Raw genomic sequence first — 19,835 nt, forward strand, 5'->3', positions numbered from 1 at the left:
ATGTCTTCGATCATAGGCAATATAGGCAACCTCCTAGGGCCCATAAATTTAGAAAGACTCAAAATTTTGAATATATAAGTATTTTTCTCAATATATTTAATTAAATCAAATAAAAAATTATCAATTAAAGTTAAAATACCTTATTTTTAATAGTTAAATACAATGTAAGTAAATAAATAGATAAATTGAAGTATTATTTTTTATGCGTAGTAAAAAAAATTAATGTATATGTGGGCTCATTTTTATTTTCGTTTAGGACCTTTAAATTGTTGAGACGATCCTGAACATTTTAGTTTAATGAAAATCAAATCATTTTAGTTTAATGAAAATCAAATACAGTCATAGTAAAAAATTAATTTTTTTTATCAAAAAGTGTACAAGAATACTTAATGTCGAAGGTTTTTACACTTATTGATTCAATCCGTTATTTACCTTTTTTGTGCGAGCATCAATTAAATTCCGGTATTTAAAAACCTTTAAATTTTCTGAAAATACCATATATGACATATATCACAGGCGTACAAGTTAGTATAATGCATTCTTTAATTCCCTGCATCTTATATAAAGAACCAATAATATGATTCCTAAAATATAGATACCGTAATTCCCCATATAATGAATATACCGTAATTAATTTGCCATTAATTAATTTGTAATTAATTTAATAATATATATAATATAATATAGATATATATATATATATATATATATATATATATATATAGATATAATATATAGATACAAACATCCTAAAATAACTTTCAATCACAATTCACAAAAAACTTTTAGTTTATATATATATATATATATATATATATATAGTGAAAGGATCCCTAGAGAACTAGAGTATATAGAGAACCCATAGAACTCATAGATTGAACTTCAATCTATGTGGAGATTGAGCTTCAATCTATGGAAAAAAAAATACAATCTGGGAAGAAAAAAAAACTGCAAAAAAAAAACAGCGAATCTGCACAGAAAAAAAAGTGAATCTGCAAAAAAAAAAAAACTGCAAAAAAAGTCAATTTGCACAAAAAAAAAGTCAAATCTGCACAGAAAAAAGTCGATCTGCAAAAAAAAACGCAGATTGACTCAATCTGCATAAAAAAACTGAAAAAAGTCGATCTGTAAAAAAAAAAAACTGGAAAAAATCATCAATCTGCACGCAGATTGACTGAATCTGCAAAAAAAAAAATCTGAACAGAAAAAAAAATCTACAAAAAAAAAAAAAAATATGTGAATCTGCACGCAGATTTAGAGAATCTGCACGAGTTTCATGAGTTCTCTACTACCATGAGTTCTCCATGGATCCTCACCCTATATATATATATATATATATATGCTAAAATAAAATAAAAATGGGATGGAAAAAGTACATTTTATGTGTTGAATACAACAAACTGTCTAATTTAAGAAAATTATATAAGGTAATTTATTTACCAGTCTTATTCAAATATCTAACAATACACAATAAAATGGTTTGCACATCGAAATCAACTCGTACGTGCTCCTTCACACACACACACACAAAAATGGCAAATTAACTAGTTAAGATCTACATTCATATAAGATATATATATGGAAAGATAGGGTCTTGCTAGGATTGGAATAATGAATGGAAAGGGACGTTTGTGGATAAATATGAATATAAAAGTTTATACGGTCAAATTGAAAAAAAAAAATGTTTTCATTACAAAATAACAGTACTAGTTTATAAATTTAGCCATGATTTATTAGAAAAAGTGTTTCCTTTCTGAGTATCATTTGAAATTATAATCAGCATAGTGTAAGCTAAGATAAAGTGAAGGTACGTATCTTGTGGCTTTGTTGTGTCACAAGAATTTGTAAGAAGAATAAATTAAAGAAAAAATCATCCAGTTAAGATTATAATATCTTTGCGAGAACTTTCAGGCACAAATCGCACTAATAACATATTTTGGTTAGTGAAAGTGTTGAAAACGCTTACAGGATAACCAGACTACATCGCATACATATATGTTTAGAGTTTAATAATAATAATAATAATAATAATAATAATAATAATAATAATAATAATAATAATATAACGATGACTATTAGTATTAGTATTATTATTATTATTATTATTATTATTATTATTATTATTGTTTTATTATTATTATTACTGCTACTACTACTACTACTATTATTATTATTATTATTATTATTATTATTATTATTATTATTATTATTATTATTATTATTGTTATTATTACTATTACTGCTACTATTATTATTATTATTATCATTAGTATTATTATTGTTGTTATTATTATTATTACTGCTGCTACTACTACTACTACTACTACTACTACTACTACTACTACTACTATTATTATTATTATTATTATTATTATTATTATTATTATTATTATTATTATTATTATTATTATTATTATTATTATTATTATTTCAGTCATAAATTTTTTGTTACGTTTGTATTGGACATATGTGAGACGACCCGTCCTAATCCATAAGGACGAATACAATAACATATGGTTACATTGCGAGGTATTTGACCTCTATATGATACATTTTACAAACATTGCATTCGTTTATAAAAGATAAACTTTCTTTACAACGAAAGTGGACAGGTATGCATACCATTTCATAATATCCAAACTATAAATGACTTAATCTGTCAATTACTTAATAATAATCTTTATTGAATTCAACGACTTGAATGCAACGTCTTTTGAAATATGTCATGAATGACTCCAAGTAATATCTTTAAAATGAGCATATGCACAGCGGAAGATTTCTTTAATACCTGAGAATAAACATGCTTACAAGTGTCAACCAAAAGGTTGGTGAGTTCATTAGTTTATCATTTCCATTAAATTAATAGACCAAAAGATTTTTATTTTCATTTCTCATAAACATCATCTCATATCAGGCATTTCGCACTGCATAGAGAAAAAAATCATTCATATGGATTGAACACCTGGTAACCGACCTTAACAAGATGCATATAGAATATTCCCATCATTCCGGGACTCCCTTCGGACATGATAAATTCGAAGTACTAAAGCATCCGGTACTTTAGATGGGGCTTGTTGGGCCCGATAGATCTATCTTTAGGATTCGCGTCAATTAGTCTGTCTGTTCCCTAATTCTTAGATTACCATACTAAAAATGGGCATATTCGATTTCGATAATCCAACCATAGAATGTAGTTTCGATTACTTGTGTCTATTTCGTAAAACATTTATAAAAGCAGCGCATGTATTCTCAGTCCCAAAAATATATTGCAAAAACATTTAAAAAGGGAGCAAATGAAACTCACGATACTGTATTTTGTAGTAAAAACACATATGACGGCATTGAACAAGTGTAGGGTTGGTCTCGGATTCACGATCCTATATTAAGTATATATATTTATATGTTGGTCAATATCTGTCTAACAATTTAGGTCAAGTCGTAGTGTATCACAATCCTAATGCTCGAGACCGATATGCAAAAATCAATAAAAGTCAACTTGACCCAAAATGACTTCCAAAATATATACATGTTTATTATATAGTCGTTTTATATATTTGAATATATTTATTAGTTTTTATTAGAGTAAATAATACAAGTCATTTATTAATAAAAATTTATATTAAAATTTATATATGATAAAAATATACTTTTTTATATATTTCAAGTAATAAAATTTATAAAGTTCACTTAATATTACAGTATAAAAATATAGTGGTATGTATTTAATTATATTACGTGTGGTAAAAATATCTTTGTATTACATATTTATTTGATAAAATAATATTGATAATAATAATAATGAGTAAAAGTTGTATTATTTTTTAATAATAATAATTATTATTATTATTATTATTATTATTATTATTATTTTACTAATAATAATAATATCAATATTTATATTTACTAATAATGATATTAATTATAATAAAATGATAATTCTAATCATAATAATGATACTTTTTAATATTAACTATAATAATAATATTTTATATAAAAATAATAATTCTATTTAAAATGATAATTTTTAATAATAATAATAATACTAAAATGATAATAATAATGATATTTTATAATAACAATGATATTTCTATTAAAAATGATAATTTTAGTAAAAGTGATAGTTTTAATATAAATGATACTTTTAATAATAATAATGAAAAAAAAAAATGAAAACGATATTTTTCTCTTAAATCAATATCTTACAAAATTTTAATTTCATCGTGATACTCATGCCCATTATTTCCTAATCGATTTGTTTAATAGCTTTTAGTCCTCTTTTATATCGCATTCATAATATTGATAATAATAGTAATCATAATAATAAGATGATACTAATATTAGTTTTAATGATAATGATACTAATAATAATAATTATTATAATAATACTAATGATAATACTAATAATTATTATAATGATAATACTAATAATAATAATAATGATAATAATAATAATAATAATAATAATAATAATAATAATAATAATAATAATAACATTAATAATAATAATAACCTTAGTGATAATAACGATAGTATTAATAATAACAATAACAATTTTATATGATAATACTTATATTAATAACGATAATGATAATAATAATAATAATTATTATTAGATAATGATAATAACGACGATAGTAATAATAATAATAATCATTTTAATAATAATACTAAAATTAATGATAATTCAGTTGACTATATCTCTTAATCCGTTCATCGAAACCATACGCTTTCTAAATGAAAAGTTATTAATTTTTCGCCAGCTTTCCAACGACATGCATATCATATACCCTATCTCAGTAGCATATGTATTAAATTCATGATTTATCATAAACTATTTAACGACTAAATTAAGCATACAAGCATGCATAATCATATATACTCGAGCACTAGTCAGGGATACACTATTAATATATAAAAGATAAGATATGAATGCTCACGTATCAATATTGTGATTCAATATTGCAGGAAAAGTACGTAGACGTGACAGAGATGATAAACACTAGATTGACCTCACGAGCATACCCCCAAACAATACCCATAACCTCCATAGCTATAACCCATAATTTCCTTAGCTCTATCCCGCTCGAAAAACCCGTTTTGAAAATACTTGGGCAGAACCTCGTCGTAGTATTTTATGTATAACTAATACTAATAATAATAATAATAATAATAATAATAATAATAATAATAATAATAATAATAATAATAATAATAATAATAATAATAATAATAATAAGATTAATAATGATAATTAAAATAAATAATATACAGAGTAATATGAGATAGAGAGATTGAGTGTTTTTGTGAAATCGTCGAACCAGAAATCGTTTTCTTTATAGGATTGAAACCCACCTACCACACCATGCGATCGCATGGGCTTGTGGGCATTTTGCCATGCGATCGCATGGCCTAAAGTTACAAATCACATTCTCAATTATATAGCTACCGACACACACACACACACACACACACACACACACACATATATATATATATATATATATATATATTATTTAATATATAATATATTTAATCTTTAGAATTAATTAAATATTATATTATATTCTAGTGCATAGTTGATTTGTAATTTTTGCACCGATGAATTATACGTTGACGCTCGACTTACGTACCGGTTCCGGTTTTTCGAACGCCCTTTCGTACGTTTAGAAAACTTGTACTTTTCGTTTCACGACACATATCTTTATCAATAATTAGACTTATTTCACCAATAATTATACTAATTGAAATGTAACTTATTCATTTGAGTGTTTTGGTCATTTGCTTCTTTAAATCAATGTCTCGTTATTTATCAAAGTATATTTAATAATATTATTTTAAATCAAAATATTTTATGACTAAGTTAATATTATATTTTATCACTTTGTAAAATATGTATGTATTTTCATTTAGAAATATAAATTTATATATATTAGAAATATTTATTTAAAAATAATATTTAATTTTTCAAAACTAATTATATTTCAGAGTTTATTATAAATCGTTTTCATAATTTGGTATGAATCATATATGTACTAGCGTTTACTCTAACTTGTCAAATATTCTAATTAACCTACTTAAATATCAATCGAGTCACTAATCGAATGCTAATATTGATTACTTAAATAGCTTGAAACTATATATATAATATAAACACGTTTTAAAGACATGTTGCAAGTTGTTTATACATTTAAATCTAACAATTAATATTCCAACTTACGTTATTTAACAAAGACATTTTAGTAATCAAATTCTATTATATAAAAAAAAACGTGTTCATACTAAATCGGATAACTATAGTTCTCTAAAACTAATTATTTTCATATCTTTTTATCGAAACGTTATAATAATAAAAGTCTATTATTTCGAAGAACGTTTTCATATATTTGAACTAAATTGAATTAATATAATTTGGTTTTTCAAAATTAGTTATATTCAAATTCATTCTTTAAAAGGTTTCATCTATATCATAAAACGTTTTCAATATTATGACAACTAAATAATTAACTTAACAAGAGAAACGAGACAATTATTGTAAAGCATGCATTGAAAATTAAACAGGAATCTCCACTAACTTTTGTCCAGTTATCGTTAGTTGACACTTTTGTTCCTACTTGTAATTTACCTTACCAATTATTCTGAATACCGTTAAAAGGAAAAGATTTCTTAAATCACAGTGGACCTTACAACAGAGACCCGTAATTATATCACAATGTATCTGATAATTCAATCATTTGATATTATCTTTTAATTCCGTCAATAAATATAGTAAACTTATATTTAAACAAATACGTTCATGTAAAGTATTATACATCTAATACTTTGTTAACGTTTTCAATTAACATAACTATATATATATATATATATATATATATATATATATATATATATATATATATATATATATACATATCTATTTACATATAATTGTTCGTGAATCGTCGAGAGCAGTCGAAGGGTAATTGAATAGATGAACATAGTTTCAAAATTTTCGAGACTCAACATTACAGACTTTGCTTATCGTGTCGGAAACATATAAAGATTAAGTTTAAATTTGGTCGGAAATTTCTGAATTGTCACAATATGTGTCCATTGCATTTTTGTTATCATGAATTGCAATATCTTATCTGTTTGAAAACTTCAGTTATATTGTCTTTTACTAATTAAAATCTTGATACGAAGTATTTAGTTATTTTAACTCTAGGTTTACTCGAAAACAAACAATGGAGGTTTAATGGCAGATATATATATATATATATATATATATACATATATATATATATATATATAGGAAGCAAAGATTTGAGAAAGTTACAAATGACTTTTATTGTGTAAATGTATAAATGTAGGAAGCAAAGATTCGAGAAAGTTACAAATGACTTAAAAGTGACAAGAGCATTCTCAACGTTGTTGAAGGAAATGAAAAAAGGCGATGGCAACGACACCATTACGGAGGTGATGGGCCCTGTGGCTCATTCGGCCAGAAGCCCCGTGCTTCTCTTCATGGGTGGTGGAATGGGAGCCGGAAAAAGTACCGTTCTTAAAGAAATCCTTAAAGAGTATGTAACATCCACTCTAGAGGTTTCAAACCGTTTAAAGCGAAAATCAAAGCGGATCTAAATCGAAAAAACTCGAACCGGTTTGAATTTGATTTTCGGTTTTAGTTCTTTTAAATCCGGTTAATCCAAAATTTGAATTCAAAACTGAATTTAACTAACACTATATTAAAATATTTATTTATATAGACCAAAAATTAATTTAAAATCTCAAAATTGAAAACCAAAGTTATTTTTTATGTAAATTTTGATTAAATTATGATATTTCCGGTTTTAACCGAAATCGAAATGAATTCAAATTAGGTTTTCGGTTCGATTTTAAGATTGAATTCGGTTTTCGATTTTGCTCTCAAGATTTTAAAATCGAGAAAACCAAATCGAATAAATCGAAGAAGCAAAAACTGAAACGATGAACACCCTAATTCACTCATATATAGTATTACACAGTATGTTTTATATTTTCTTTGCAAGTACAACTACAAAAATACCAAAACTCATTAATGTCAAATAATGGAGAAGTAAAATGAACACGGTTATACAATTATTCTTTTACCTTAGAATAAATTGAAGTGGTTTCTTCAGCCTTGGTATAGAAAATCCTCACTCCCCGGCCTCTATCTCTACTTGAGAGACTTCTTCAAAAACTATATCAAGCAAATAATTTCTTACAAAGTAGTACTTTTTATATAATTTGAGGAGCAATTACTAATTACTATTGCTAATATTTATCAATTTTTGGCTCACGTTAACTATTTATGACAGTGCATTTTGGTCCGAGGCGGCAAAAAAAGCTGTGATAGTGGAGGCCGATGCTTTCAAGGAGACGGATGTAATTTACAAAGCGCTTAGCTCAATCGGTCACCACAACGACATGCTTCAAACGGCTGAATTGGTTCGATATCTCTCTCTCTCTCTCTCATATTTATTGTACAGTTTTTTTTTTTTTTTGGACGACAACAAAGATTCTACATATGAAACCACATGATATTTATTTGTTATTTAGGGTCACTCTTCACGTACTATTTGGTGTATATAGCTACTTAAAATCTGTCATTTCAAGTATGAAATATTTGATCTATAGGTGCATAAAACATCCACGGATGCAGCTTCCTCTTTATTAGTAACGGCTTTAAATGATGGAAGAGATGTCATCATGGATGGGACGCTATCATGGGAGCCGTTCGTGCAACAAACAATTGACATGGCAAGAAATGTTCATAAACAGCGCTATCGTATGGGAGTAGGCTATAAGGTCTTAGAAGACGGCACCATTAACGAGAATTATTGGGAAAAGTTGTCGATGATGAAGGAGATGAGTTTAAAGTCAAGAAGCCTTACAAAATTGAGTTGGTTGGTGTTGTTTGTGATCCTTTTCTTGCAGTTACTAGGGGAATTAGGTATGATCTCAAAACTTTTACTATTTAAAAGGATGGAATGTTGCACTTATTACTTGAGGGTGCAAAGTCTAACTTACAAATACTCTATCTAATCATCCATCTAAGTAAATAAAATCAAAGATATATATAAATATAATATAAATGTTAAATATGTCTACAACATTTGTATTTAACAATGTAGGAGGGCTATAGCAGTGAAGAGGGCAGTGAGGGTAAAATCACAACTGAAATCACACAAGAGATTTGCTAATGCATTTGAAAGGTATTGCCATCTTGTGGACAATGCAAAGCTCTATTGCACTAATGCCATAGGAGTTCCTCCAAAAGTAAGTTAATAGTTCATATGTTCATTTTATTTATTACTATATGCTTTCCAAAAAATGTCCACTTAACTATTTACATATATGTAAAAATATATCTCAATATAATCATCCACATGCAAAATATATCTGCTAAGTATCATTAAATTTATCAGTTTACTCTCATTTTCTACTATTAATCATTTATTGGATAACAAATTTAGTTTAACTTATCTTGAAATTATCTTAAAAATACATACAAAAATGACATTTTATCAAACTTATCTTAAATCCAAAAAAAAAAAAAAAAAAAATATTGTCTAAAAGTCACTTATTTTGAAAAGGAGTATTATTTACTATTTGTTTGTTATTCTGATTATTTTGTTTGCAACTCACTTTGTATGACTCTTCCCATACAAAGACTAATCATGATTCGTTTGTTTGGATGAATGTTAGTTGATAGGGTATAAAGAGGGCAACAGTAATCTATTAGTCGACCGAGATGAATTCAAATGTTTGGAATCATTAAGGGAAATCAATGACGAAGCAGATTCCATATACGAACTTTATGCAGACACCAAAATGTTAACGGATTCTGACTCAGTATGGAACAAACTTGTTTTGACACCTACAAGAATCGATCTTCAACGCGATTTGAAAAGTGTGATTGAGAAAATTGAAAAGTCGTAATCGTTATTACATTGAGGAGTGGTGTTTGTTTTTTGAACTGGTTTCATGCTTAGTCTTTGTTTGTTGCAATATCTAAGATGGTGATGTATGAATATGTATGATTATTTCTTATTAAGCAATTACTAATCAACATGTTGACATGACCCAATTCATTTTGATATATTACATTTTATCATTTATATTTTTATTATATATCATATTATAGATATAGAATTATAGATTACAGGTCCGGATCTATACAGGATTAAAGTGATCAAGTGCTCATGACCCATTCTTTTAGGGCCCAAGTTTTTTAAAATTTCTAATCAGATCAACAATTGTTTTTCTTTTTTTTTTTTTTTTTTTATGTATTTGCTAATCTGCTTAAGGTAATGAAAATACATTTAATGTTATGTATATCTATTTTTATTCGTGACATTAAAATATAAAAATATTTTACGTTCATTTTTATTTTACACCACCCATAAGGTCAATGGACTTGAGTGAAAGATTACACTAATTAAAATATACTAGTGAAATGACATGTGTAACCACGGGTTTGTTTAAACGAAACAGTTTAATGATATGTTTTAGGTATTAAGTGAACGTAAATGCTAAAGTTATTTAGTTTAATAACCCATGGAACTACAGAGTCCGACTAAGGAACTCGTTAGCTGAACATTTCATTAAACACCTAAAATGATACGGAGTATTAAACAATCCACATCCAATCATAAGAGATAATATTGATTGTCATTTTATTTTAAAAGTGTAAATTAAAACATAAATTTAGAATTTGTTTCCTTCTGCGTAGCTTTTATACCTTCTCGTACTTAATTTAAAATAATTAATTAAAATTATTTAAGATTAATTATTTTTAATAATTAAAATAATTACTAATAAGATTTAATAATAATAATTAATTAATAAGATTTAATAATAATAATTAATTAATAAGATTTAATTTTAATTCAATATTATTTATATTAATGACATCACCCACATACTTAGATTTTTTTTCTTTTTATTTTTGATTTTTTCTTAATAAAGAAATTAACCGAATAATTACATCATCATTATAGGATTTTAATAGAAACTATAGATAGATAGTAATATGCATAAAATTAAAATGTTATTAGGATATTAACGATATTAGTTTATAACCCGCATCTTTTCAGAATCAATAATTAAATAATAATTAATAATTAATATAAATAATACTTCGTAAAATAAGTAAAATAAAGATAAGTAAAATAATACAAAAATCAAATTACACCAATATTCTATATAGTTTAAAAAAAATTACGCCAATCGTTCCCATCTTCTAGAAATATACCAAGCATCCCGAAGAGTTCAAGAAGAACAAGAAGAATTCGAGAACTAATTGTGCATTGCCTAAATAGTACCCCGGTTATACGGGTATTTGATGGATGTGAAAGGTCAAAAGTTCGATCTTAAAAGGAGCTTTTTCCCAATGCGATTTCTCCCTAGACGTTCCATGAATATGATCGAGTTTGTGGTTTTCTAATGCTGTCGGTGACTCCTAATTCGGTTCAATAAAAACAAGACGAATTCAAGAACAATAGGCGGAACACTGTTAGGCCCAATATAAGAATCATTAAGCCTAAGTTATCAGGCCCAAACACAAAGGCTATATAACCGAAACAAATAACACGGACTCTATTCACCATCCACAACCCTAACCCTAGCCGCAGCAGAAAAGCAGTATACCGAATTCGACAATGGTGAGAATTTCAATCAATTGAATCTTATATTTCATTTTTTTATCATTGCAATCGTTTGTTAAACCTAATAATAATGATTGATTGTGATAATCTTTATGATAATCGTTTGTTTAAACCTGATAATAATGATTGATTTATGATAATCGTTATAGGCGGACGTTGAGGTTGATGTGGCAGCTGCCGGAGCACCGAAGAAGAGAACGTTTAAGAAGTTCAGTTTCCGAGGAGTTGATTTAGAGAAACTTCTTGACATGCCTACTGATGAGCTTGTTCAGCTCTTCACTGCGCGTGCTCGCCGTAGGTATATACACACGTATACATATATTGTGTTTATTATTTTGTACAAATACATTATTTTAATTTATCATTTGTTTTCATTTTTTAGGTTTCAGAGAGGTTTGAAGAGGAAGCCTATGGCTTTGATTAAGAAGCTCCGGAAAGCTGTATGTTTTCATAAAACTAAATTAATATTGTATATTCGGCATGTTAATATTGTTGCTTAAATGAAATATATATTTATATTATAAATCTATTGTGAATGTGAATATTAAATGTTATGCAGTTATAAAGTTATGGCTTGTTCAAACTGTTTGCCTTTTTACCTTCTGATATTGCTTGAATGTGTAGATAATTATATTTATTCACAAAATTTAAATTGTTAAATTTATGCTTTTTACATGTATTTTTCATTTGTATTATTTTGTTTGTTGAGCTATTTCTTAAAGTTTGAAGAATGAACTATAGATTTGTTTACTGTCAATTTGTGTTAGATACTTGGTGTTTTTCAGGCTTAGGACATTGGGTTATTCACTGTGGAATGATATGCAACACACTTTGTTTTGCTTTTTTGTAGAAGTAGACTCTACTTGTTACTATTTTGTACACTATACATTGTTAGTCGTTTAAATATATCTTAACATTTAACTTAACTACAGGTAATTCATTCCTACTTGTATCATTTTTGTGACTATGTTGTATTTTTTGTGGGAGTGCTAGAAACAAATTTGGGTTGAGGGAGTTTGATTTTGTTAATTGATTAGTTAAGGTGTTTAATCTTTTTTAATATTTTGATATCTTTTCACATTCTTAACCAATGGAGATACCTTTAAACACCATTTTTCGCTTTAATGTTGATATATCTTTGCAGCATTCTTTTTTCTGTCTCTAAATCAACACGATTAGTTTGTTTTTCTATTTCTTTCTCATTTGTAAATGTGATTATGTACAGAAACGTGAAGCACCTGCTGGTGAGAAGCCAGAACTTGTGAAAACTCACTTGAGGAACATGATCATTGTTCCGGAAATGATCGGAAGTGTTGTTGGTGTCTACAATGGAAAGACCTTTAACCAGATTGAAATCAAGCCAGAGATGATTGGTACCTATCTTGCTGAATATTCAATTTCGTACAAGCCAGTTAAGCACGGTAGACCTGGTATTGGTGCTACTCACTCTTCCCGGTTCATTCCATTGAAGTGAGAGACTGTTGCTTGGATGAGTTTATCTCATTTAAGTTTATTGGTAGCTTTGCAATGACTATTTTTGTTTACTTTTTCATTTCAGAAATGTAAGGATTTACATGTTTTAAGGATCTTATTATGCTTGTGATACTTTCTGAAGTAATACTTTAAGTTCTGAAGTTCATTTTTGTTTCAAGTTGCCTTTTTATCATGTTGTGATTTCTAGTATCTTCAACAGTTTCAGTCTTTAACTGTTTGTTATATACAACAGAATAGGTTTTCTCATATGAGGGTTGAAGGAAAAGTTTTTTATTCTGATTTTTGCACCTTCTACATGTCTTCTTACAGTCTCTGCTGTTAAAGTGTAGGGTGCTTTTAGTATTCTTTAAACTAAGTGTGATTTAAGGTGTGCTATGGTGCAATTACATTTCTTGACTGTGCACAGTAAACTTTGCAAATCTAATTCATATTCTCATGTATTCCAAGCCCTTCATTTTCACCGGGAGAAACTTCATGGGATTTGGACGACGTCTTGTTCTATTAACGCTTCTGGCTAGTATTGCTCACTCTTTCTTTCTTGTTATTCTTTTGTAAAACAGATGCGTAAGATTATACAACCAAATGGCTCATGGTTCACGATAGCTAGGTTTAGAAACCCTAATCTTCTCGACCCCTAGTGTACAAACGAATAAAGGCAATTGTGTTCAACTCAAATTGATGATAATGTCTAAAAACTGAACAAATCCGAATTTGATAAGATTCTGATTTCTTAGTGGGAGGAGAGGCCTCGAAGGGGAACAACTCGATCGACCGCTCATGGCATAGAGTGTTCAGGGGTCCATTTTTTTTTTTTTTTTTATATATATACTTGCACAATAAGAGATTCGAGAAACAAAGGAAATAAACACAACTCAAGTATGGAAGGCGAAGCAGAATAGTCTCAAAAATAACAATTAAAGGCAAAAAAGAAAACGAAGTCGTTAATATTCTAGCAAGATGAAAGATTATTTTATAAAATAGTTTATATTATTCGTCAGGGCTTAAGAATTTTTTTTATATACGTTAAATTATTCGTTAGGATTCACTTTTTTTTCCCACCTCATTGTAGATGTTAAAATTTCGGAGCCAACCCTAACCCTAAGGTTCAGTTAAGAGCCACATCCCTCAATTATCAACACTCTCCAAGATATTAGACACATTTGTTACATATTAGTAGTAATAACTACCAAACTAATAATATGTTATTAACAAACTTATTATATATATATATATATATATATATATATATATATATATATATATATATATATATATATATATATATATATATTTGGTAGGATCAAGAGGGAAGTAACCATTCGGGGGGAAGCGGGGGGAAGCAAAAACTTTATTTTTTTCATTTTTTGAAAAAACTTTGTTCACGAACATTATAGATGAGATGAAAATATGAACATTTAGTAGAGACAAACATTATCACGAAGTGTCTCTTCTAAATGTTCATATTTTCGTGTAATTTTGATGCCGGAAAAAAAAATTAAAAAAAGCGAAGAAAATTTTTTTTTTTGCTTCCCCCGCTTCCCCCGATTGGTTACCTCCCCATTGATCCTGCCCATATATATATATATATATATATATATATATATATATATATATATATACATCCTAAGCCTTTCGTCTATGATTAAAAAATTCTTAATGTTATACGAAGTAGTTAATTATTAATTATATTAATTTAATCTTCAAAAAAAAAAAAAAAAAAAAAAAAAAACTCATCTTATACTGATCAGATATGAATCGTGTAAAGACATGTTCATTTCTATTCAACTTTGTTCATCAATATCAATCAATATCCATATCAAATTAATTTCATTTAATCCATGCATACACATAACCAGTGGAATAAATAATTAATAATATCCATCGAATATATAAAAAACGTTATAATATTTTTTAGTATGCAATGAAAATAAAAATGTCATATAACAAAAATAAATACAACATTAAATAAATTAAAATCTTTTCACCAAAACGTGTAATCTTTGTCAATATAGAACACAATTTGTTAAATCTACTATTACGCGTAAATTACGACAAATTAAATGTGTAATTTGTATGTTTATTAAATTAGATATACATGTTTATTTGTGACAATAAATAGCGAATTAATTATATGGATGTAGGCAAAATGTATGTATAATGCTAAATAAATTTGTATTATTTATTATGTAAATATATATCTATAATCTATATTTATGTTTTTGTATATATATGCATTTCACGTGTTGATTAATATATCTATTGATAATAATTCTTATCCAATTATATATCCATATCCGTATTCATATCTATTTATGTTCATTTATATTCACATCCGAATCCGTGTCCGTATCCATTTAGATCCTTCATATCCTTTATTATTCAGATGAATATTATAGGGCATGTTTGGTTGAAAGCTTTTAAAGCTTTTAACTTATGACTATTATAAAAAAAAAAACCCCTCTATCTAATAAACAGCTTCGTTTGGTTAGAAGATTTTAAAGTCTTAGTCGGAATGAAAAAGGTCAAAGCTAATATAATTAGCGTTTGAGAAGAAAATTCATAACTTTTTGTCATTTTACTATTTATTTTTACTGTTCGAGCTACTACATATAAAAAACTAATAGCTACCAGTTATAGGGCATGTTTGGCATCAAACTTTTTGAAGTTTTTAGGAGCTTTTAGCTTATAGCTTTTACGGAAAAGCCCATATCAAGTAAAATGTCCTGTTTGGTTACAAGAGCTTAAAGGTTTTTAAAGGAGGCAAAAGCCAAAAGCTAAGAGAGCTCCCAATTTTGGAGTTTTCCTCCCCGTCAACACCTCCACTCAAGTGGGCGCTGTTGGCAGCGAGGTGCATAGGGCTCTGCCCAGCCTTCAGTCCACGTCTCTGCCCCTTTTCAATTTCTTTCTCTGGCATGTTTGTGGACAAGAAAGTGTAAAATGGAGTAGTACTTTTTTCATTTGAACTTATACATTTAATTAATTAATATAGCAGGTCCCAATTTATTTAAAGAAGTATGTTGTTGTTGGTAGTGTTTAGTCATTGAGAGGAAGTGATGATGTGACACTGTTGTGACAGCTAGTCCTGAGAAGAAAGTGATGTCACCATTGGAAGCATTCTAATTGAACTAGTGTTTAAGAAAAAGCTTATACTAGTTTTTTGTCAGTTTACACTTTATTTTAACAGTTGCAGTAACCCTAACAAACACCTAAATAAATATAAAATGCCAACCGCTACAGGTAACAACTAAAAGTTACCATCTACCATCTTGTTTTTTCAAACATAACCATTACCTATTAGTTATCACCTACCAGCTATAAGTTACAACCTATAAAATACCACCTAGTTTTGTCACGCATATTAATAGTGAATCATGTTACAATTTACATCCCTACCCACTGTTGTAAAAACCGATTACTCGCCGATTAATCCCCGACTACTCATTCTTAAAAGCAATTCGTTCCGTTTTTTCAAATCCGTTAAATTAATCGGTCAATGTCGCTTGATGAGTCAAAATCGAATTTGGTAATCAAAGTCGGTGATACTCAAAATTAGTCAACATTTTAACATTAATTTAAACTAGAACTTTAGAGTTTTTTTGAACAAAAATGAATAATTTTACATAATTATATTAACGTTTATGTTTGTTTTTATGATTTTCTTCCATATCTAAACATATAATTTTTGAAGTTTAATATTGAAATATATAAAATATAATTCGATTAATCCCCGGTTAATCCGAGAATAACGGATTACTCATTTCAAATTAATGACCGATTAATTTTGCAACCTTGTCACTACCCGTAGATGTCTACTCCGTATTTTTTTTTTTTTATGTAGAAAAAAGAAAACTGTAGATCGATGATTGCATTTGCACATGTACTGGTTTGTCTTTCCTATAATTTGAAATTTGAAAAATTTGAACCTAATGTTTGCAATTAAATCTCCCTCCCTTCATATTTCTTCATCCCTTGAGCTAAGGTTTTCTCTTTCCTTTCTTTCAGGTTAGTAGACCTTTTAATTTCCTTTCTCCAGATCCATTTTTTATGTATGTACAGTAATTTTCCGTCTTATTTTAACCTTTAAAATTGATTGAAGTCTCTGTAGCCTGTTATTGCTTATAGAAAATTCTATATATTTTTTTTTTCTTTGTTTAATTTTTATCTGCTTAGCTTCAATATTTCTTTATAATATTATGATGAATTAATCATTAGAGAATTAGAGTGAGATTTTGTCAACTGTACAAGCTTCAACACTAAATTACAGAATGTTCTATCAGTTTATGATGATCAGTATTTTTTTCAGTTACTAAAGTGTTTTATACTGTGAGCGGATCATGTAACAATTACAGTAAAAATAAAAAATAAAAAGGTGTAGTGCTTTCTGACTCTGTTTCTTCAAATTGCACCTGTCACTTTTAAAATGCACATTTAAACACACCGAATAGACTAGTTTAACTTCAAGGAAAACTATTCTTTCAAACTTTGATCTATAAGTTACTAGACGACAATTTGTATGCTATTTATAGATTACTTGTAACAGTATTCTAGATGTAACTAAATGGATGAAAGGAAGTATGAGATTGGCTCAAATAATTGAAATAATGTAAGCAATTTTTGACATTTGAAAACACATGATTTTCACTATCTTTGATTACTAGAAGCATATGCAGTAAGTTCTATCTATAGATATAAATATGACTTGGTACCTGGTGAATTGCGCATTATGCGCACCCGACCCTCTGATCACACTCTCTTTCTGAACGATTTGCCATATTGTTACTTTCATAATAAAACTTGCATCAATTCTTATTATTCACTTTATATTAGATACTTGATGCAGAAAGAAAAAATGTTGCATGAAATTGAATGTCTTCAACATGTAGTAATTCCAATAGAAGATCTAGACTCAAACGGAACGGTTCCTACGCGTTTAGTTGTCACCAACCTTTTAAAACGTCTAGCAATGTGCAAAGCCTTAGAAGAGGTTGGTTATTTTCTAGGAGTAACCAAATTAAAAACCATCGATAATGGAAGAAAACACGATTCAGCTAAATTCATTGACTTTTTGGTAGCCTTCAACTGCCGCACGCTTTTGCCCATGAAGGGGGAAGTCATGATCGGTATTGTGCACACGATAAGTCAATTTGGTGTCTTCTTGAAATCGGGACCCATGAAAATTGTCTATTTATCGAACCGCAAGATGTCAAATTACAACTATGTTGATGTTGATGAGGGAAAACCGGTGTTTATGAGCAATGATTTGTCTAGGATTGAGAAGGGTGTTTTGATACGGTTCGTGGTCTTTGCAACTAGATGGAGCCCGAAGACCCGTGACATTAGTGTATTGGCTAGTATTGAAGGTGACTCGCTCGGGCCGGTTGCTACAGCTGGTTTGGATGGATTTGAGTTGTAGTCTGTTTACAATTGTAAAGTAAAGATGGTCAATGTTCATAGTAGTTGTATAAAATGCTCTAATAACTTATAGAGTTGTAGGTGAATGCAGTAATGTAGAAAGGTTATAGCTGTAATTTGTTGATTACTAAAACTGTAAGTTTACTACAAAAGTCAAAGTCGAAACTCACGGTCAAAACATTAAGTGATTTATGGTCCATTAGCCTAGTTGTATTATGTAGATGCTAATCTTGTACATTCTCCTTTTTCAGTTAGTTGATGAAAGTCTACTGACTACTGATTCCTCTCATAATGTTAAATAATTGATCCACAAAGTTTAACAAACATAATTTGGTCGCATGTCATCTTTTTCCATTCTTTGTTTTTTCCCGAAAAATGAATAAACTAAACTTATATAAAGAATAAAGGAATTCATCAAAAAAAAATGAGACCTTTAAAACATACAAACTCTAAAAACTACCGAGTTAAACCAAACTATGAAATAAATATAACCTCAAAGCTCACGACAAGCAAACCAAAGCTAAACGAACGAAATTAGAGGGTAACAACGAAAGATTGGAAACCATCTAAATCAAAAACAACAAACCGGTCGAAACCCTACGAACCCGACATTAGATATCTTTAATAAACTTAGCAAATCGTTTGCTCTCGGCCCCTGGACCGCTTTACTTATTTTTTGCTTTCTAACTTTAACAGGGGCCCGAGCGTCACTTGAAACCATTTCACCCTCCATTTTACTCATCATTTCATCGAATTCCGCAAACGCCAGTCTTTGGACATTGGTTTCTTCTCCTTAGATTTATCAAATTTTAGAGCAACGGAAGAAAAATCGTTGCACTACAAGAAAAATGGTCATTATTGACAATTTTTTAGTAACGACTTATTATTTATTCAATAATAATGTCGATTAGTTACCACTAAAAAGTCGTCATTTTTTGTCACTATATGATATTAGTGACTTAAAAATAGTTTACTAAAATATGCATATATAGTGATCAAAAAGTGGTCACTAAATTATACATATAGAAACCAAAAAGTGGTCACTAAATAAAAAAGAAAAAAAAAAAAAATATAGAAGAAAGTTACAAAAATTTTAAAGTGAAGAGTTGAAAAAAATCATTATGACCCAATAAAAATACGGAATTATGAATATATGAATTGAATAAAAAGAAATTGACCTCTATACAAGAAATTTATTATTTCTACCATATAATTGTATATATCTAGCAAGTTTTTTTAAGTAAAAAGTTATATTCTTGCTGT

At 28.1% G+C, this 19,835-nt stretch overlaps 2 protein-coding genes and 1 pseudogene across 3 annotated transcripts; all 3 read left to right on the forward strand.

Annotated features, from left to right (window-relative positions):
- Positions 1 to 9,939, forward strand: part of LOC139889883 (calmodulin calcium-dependent NAD kinase-like) — a 91,314-nt pseudogene extending 81,375 nt beyond the window's left edge.
- A 1,634-nt stretch (positions 9,940 to 11,573) lies between these two features.
- LOC139893280 (small ribosomal subunit protein uS19x-like) lies at positions 11,574 to 13,317 on the forward strand. The gene is made up of 4 exons (XM_071876435.1): positions 11,574 to 11,663; positions 11,816 to 11,964; positions 12,049 to 12,106; positions 12,892 to 13,317. The coding sequence occupies exons 1-4, from the start codon at positions 11,661 to 11,663 to the stop codon at positions 13,138 to 13,140; spliced, it is 459 nt and encodes a 152-aa protein (XP_071732536.1). The 5' UTR covers positions 11,574 to 11,660; the 3' UTR covers positions 13,141 to 13,317.
- A 3,743-nt stretch (positions 13,318 to 17,060) lies between these two features.
- LOC139893281 (DNA-directed RNA polymerase IV subunit 7-like) lies at positions 17,061 to 18,755 on the forward strand. Of its 2 annotated transcripts, none has more exons than XM_071876437.1 (2): positions 17,061 to 17,162; positions 18,001 to 18,755. In XM_071876437.1, exon 2 carries the CDS (start codon positions 18,010 to 18,012, stop codon positions 18,571 to 18,573), a length of 564 nt encoding a protein of 187 aa, XP_071732538.1. In that variant the 5' UTR covers positions 17,061 to 17,162; positions 18,001 to 18,009; the 3' UTR covers positions 18,574 to 18,755. The 2 variants fall into 2 exon arrangements, with proteins under 2 accessions (XP_071732538.1, XP_071732537.1); XM_071876436.1 differs by having other exon boundaries at positions 17,084 to 17,162; positions 17,988 to 18,755.
- The last annotated feature ends 1,080 nt before the right edge of the window (positions 18,756 to 19,835 follow it).

Source organism: Rutidosis leptorrhynchoides, chromosome 2, assembly GCF_046630445.1.
Source record: "Rutidosis leptorrhynchoides isolate AG116_Rl617_1_P2 chromosome 2, CSIRO_AGI_Rlap_v1, whole genome shotgun sequence".
In the NCBI taxonomy this organism is placed as follows: domain Eukaryota; kingdom Viridiplantae; phylum Streptophyta; class Magnoliopsida; order Asterales; family Asteraceae; genus Rutidosis; species Rutidosis leptorrhynchoides.